Here is a 4358-nt window from a genome sequence, read left to right as displayed (position 1 = left end):
TTTCCAGGTTCAGAATGTATATTGTATTCCACAAATGGGGGAGAAATGACCAACCAGATAACACTAATCAGACACTGAATTAATGAGCAACTAAAAACGATCCAGTTTGCCACTTTTATCCCAACCAATTTACTCCAGGGACTCCCAGGCTTAGTGGTTTTGAATGCAATGCAAACCATTAGAGTTTTTGCCGGGACACAAGATACAGCAACGCAGAAGGAAATTACAAAGAAGGTTTGTCGGAGCATGCAGGTTATATCAGTGGGACGGCCAAGGAACAGAAACACAGAGAGGAAACTCAGCTTGATGGAGACAAGGAGAATAAAGCTCAGATTGCGATTATTGGCTTTCACTACTGGAGTGTCTCGGAATGAAATAAAGATTCCCAGTATAACTGCTGCTATTATAAAAAGCACAATAGAGATGATAATAAAGACTAGCGTTATGGAATCATCATCATAGGAAAGAAATTAAATTGGTTTCTCAATACACATGGTTTTGTTCTGATTTGGCCATTCATTATCTTTACATTTGAGACAGTTTTCCATATCTGAAAAAAACAATACATGGTATATATTTATCATCAATCTATATATATATATATATATATATATATATATATATATATTGTGGTGAGGTCACTACCAGGATACCTGGGAAAGTCCAGGACGGAGCTTATTTATGCCCCAGGTTCCTAACAGAGTGGTTCCGGGACTGCTAGTCCAGCCCGGGTGTTTTGAGTTGTCCTGAGGTATCTCAGGTGGTTAATTAAAGAGGCAGCTCAAGCCAGAGTGGAGAGTTCCTGGCTGGGAAAAGACACAGGAAAGCTGCCTGTGTGCAGGGCTGGACTGAGAGTCAAAATAGGCCCTGGCATTTCAGGTACCCAATCAGCCTACACAGAGGCCCAAACAGACCCCACCAGCGCACTAAATACTGACTTTCTATGGCACCTTATAGCAGCCCCTCTGGCATTTGCCAGAACCCACAGATTGCCAGTCCGGGCCTGCCTGTGTGAGAGGGATTGAAATCACCAAAAGGTTTGGGATTTTGTATAATCCTGTATGTTCTCTGTTTTGGGGAGACAGGCGGTAGGCCTTCTCCTGGTTAGTTAGGAAACTGACTTGTATTAGTTAGAAGCCCATTAAGGGGCAAGGATTTTATTTTGAATTGTTAATGTTGTTTTGCTGCAAGTGAAAATAAATTGCCAGAAAGAAACAACCCCCTTATGAATTCTGATTGTGCCGTGGGCTGCTTTACCCCCAGAAAGCTGATCCCAGCTATCTAAGTCCTTGCACTATGAAACCAAAAAAATTAAGTCAAATTAAGAAATAATCATGTAACTAGGACACAAAAATTCAAGTCACTGGAAAAAATAATAGGAAAACTAAAAGGTGGTGGACTAACTTCGTGGATATCAACTTGTGATTTCCATTCTGGAAAAATGTGTCTCCTTTTCTTCTGAGGTACTTGACTTAGTAAGCCCCAAAGCATTATTAGTTCTAAGTCTTCCTTAGAGGATGTAAATAACTGAGGTGGAGCCTTCTGCTTTGCTGGAAATCCATGTTTATAGGGTTGTTGATGCTTCTGTAAGTCACCAGTGGTGGTTGTGAGCAAGAGGGTACAGGGGATAGTAAATTCAGGGGTCCTGTAGCAGGTGGGGCCTCAAAAGACATACAATTGTAATTCTTATGTCATAAAAGGACTGGTCTTACAGGGGAACATATGGGATTTGGTTTGATCATGGCCAGGGCTCTGACATAATAGGATGTAACTCTTGTAGATGAGGAGTCTGGTTATGGGTGCAAGACCTTTTTTTTTTTTTATAAAAAAATGGCATTCTACTTGTTGGCAGGATCTTTCATCCTGGAGCCAAGGTGAACAACGGATTAATGTGTGGAGCTCCCTGGAGGAGGGCCCTGTTAACATAATAGTATGGGGCTCCATGTTTCCAGATGGCAACCCTGGGTATGAGGCCCCTTCTCCCAGGAGCTATAGTGAGGTTGCCCAGGTAATCCCAGACTGCAACACAGTGGGTGGGGAGGTAGCAGCTGCTGTCGGTTGTGTGGCAGTCCAGTATGTCTTCTATTTTCTTTCTTATACAGATAGACCCTAGGAATGAACTTTGCAGGGAAAGTGGTGTTCATCAGCTGTGAGGGACCAGCACCGAAGGTACAAGCTAGGGCAGAGTCAAGTCATGGAGGTCAGTGCTTTACCAGCAGTTCCCAGCCAGGCAAGGGCTGATCAATTGTGGTCTTCATGGCTAAATTTTGCTAGCTGCTGGGATAATAGGGAAGGGGTGCAACTGTTCAGGGATGGTGCCATTTGTGGGGGTTAGCCTTCAGTGTTAGGGCAAGTAGGTAAGGGAGGTCTACCAACACAGCTGCAGCAAGAGTTGCCACCACAACTGAAGGTGTAGGGAAAGAATACATGGAAAGTGGAGGTGGTGGTGGTATAGAAGCCAGTACTGCTAACTGACTCAGCTTATGGCTATGCTTATAGTTCTTTCAAAGGCCCTTATCTTCTAGTATAATATTCCCCTTACCGAGTACAGCAAGCCAAACTTATGTCACTGAATAGCACCTCCCACACAGTATGCCCACCCTATACACACTAAATAACAGCTCATTCCTCAATTGCAAAGTTCTGGTGGTACAACACAATATGACTGAAGAAGACAAAGAGTGGAAGTAATAGAAAGGGGTGAGACACAGACACTTTTTGGGCTTTTAAACAAAAATTCCTTCAGTTAAAAGCAATATATTATCCCTTTCAAAAATGTGCAAAATGTACATTTACAGAATTAGAATATCGATTGAACAGTTGTTTCAAGAAAAAAAACACTAGGCGCACTTTTATATGTCAAGGAATATCATTTTTTTCAGCGTTATGATTGTTTATTAAAATATTACACAAAAGTGATAAATACATTATTTATTGGTTAAAATAATTTTGTTTGGAAAATTATTCCTACATAAGCAAATGACTATGTATTACATTTTCCCAATAAATATTGCTTTGTGTTTATCTCTGGTTTGAATAAAATAATGTAACATTTGGGTAGAAATATACAGAAGAGAAGGCCACCGCTTGAAGAGATTATGGCAAATATTTCCACTGCCACCATGTATTTGCCTTTGGTGCCCAGATATGCCGGGATCATTGTGATCCAAACACTGCAGAAGAGCAACATGCTGAAAGTGATGTACTTGGCCTCATTAAAACTAACCGGTAATGTCCGAGCCAAGAAAGCTACAATAAAACTCACAGATGCCAACAATCCCATGTAGGAGAGGACAATGTAGAAGGCAACTACTGAACCTTCATTGCACTGAATGATGATTTTTCCAGGTTCAGACAGAATGTTCTCCACATAAGGGGGTGAAATGACCAACCAGATAAGACTAATCAGACACTGAATTGATGAGCAAATAAAAACAAGCCAGTTTGCCACTTTTATATCCATCCATCTTCTCCAGGGACTCCCAGGCTTAGTGGCTTTGAATGCAATGTAAACTGTAAGGGTCTTGGCCAGAACACAAGACACAGCTATACAAAATGTGATTCCAAAGGAGATTTGTCGGAGCATGCAGGTTATTACAACAGGACGGCCAAGGAACAGAAACACAGAGAGGAAGCTCAACTTGATGGAGACAAGGAGAATAAAGCTCAGAGTGTGATTATTGGCCTTCACAACTGGAGTGTCTTGAAATGAAATGAATGTTCCCAGTATAACTGCTGCTGTTATAAATAATATTACAGATGAGATAATAAAGACTAGGGTTAAGGAATCACCAGCATAGGAAAGAAACTCAACCTGCTTCTCACAGCACATGGTTCTTTCTTGATTTGGCCATTCATTGTCTTGACATTTAAGGCATTTTTCCATATCTGCAGCAAAATGAGAAATATATTATGTACATATCTCCTATTTTCATACTGTATAATAAAGCTAATATGCCTTTCTATTTCATTCTTTAGGGGCCATTGTGAGTGAGAAGATGTTTTATTGTATATTGTTATTGAAAATCTTGGTAATAGATAATATGAATTTTATTAAAAAATGCAGATTTAAGAAATGCCATTAGTGATTGTATGTAATGTTGTTTTTTTTTGCTATTTAGTAGAATATTTCAAGTAAAAGGAAATACCATGTTGCTTCACATTCCTGAGAATTCCAAGATGACCTCAGAGTGTGTTTAATTCCTTCTGTGCCTATATTTACATCTATATAAATGTAGAATATGAAATAATTAGAGGACTTTTTTATTGTTATGCTCCTTTGCCTGCATGTATTTGGGACAACCAATTGCACACCATGTTATTCCACGTTGAGAACTTGCAGAATGATACAGAAAGTC

At 40.0% G+C, this 4358-nt stretch overlaps 1 protein-coding gene across 1 annotated transcript; it reads right to left on the bottom strand.

The window, feature by feature from the left end:
* Positions 1–2983: 2983 nt before the first annotated feature.
* v2rd-1.L (vomeronasal receptor D-1 L homeolog) lies at positions 2984–3886 on the bottom strand. The gene has a single exon (XM_018268387.2). It carries the CDS (start codon positions 3884–3886, stop codon positions 2984–2986), a length of 903 nt encoding a protein of 300 aa, XP_018123876.2.
* Between the last annotated feature and the right edge of the window lie 472 nt (positions 3887–4358).

This window comes from Xenopus laevis, chromosome 1L (assembly GCF_017654675.1).
Source record: "Xenopus laevis strain J_2021 chromosome 1L, Xenopus_laevis_v10.1, whole genome shotgun sequence".
In the NCBI taxonomy this organism is placed as follows: domain Eukaryota; kingdom Metazoa; phylum Chordata; class Amphibia; order Anura; family Pipidae; genus Xenopus; species Xenopus laevis.
This window is presented reverse-complemented; position numbering and strand designations above follow the sequence as displayed.

Bases quoted from the DNA above. Each gene is read 5' to 3' on its own strand.
- v2rd-1.L (XM_018268387.2), bottom strand. From the start codon at position 3,886: ATGGAAAAATGCCTTAAATGTCAAGACAATGAATGGCCAAATCAAGAA.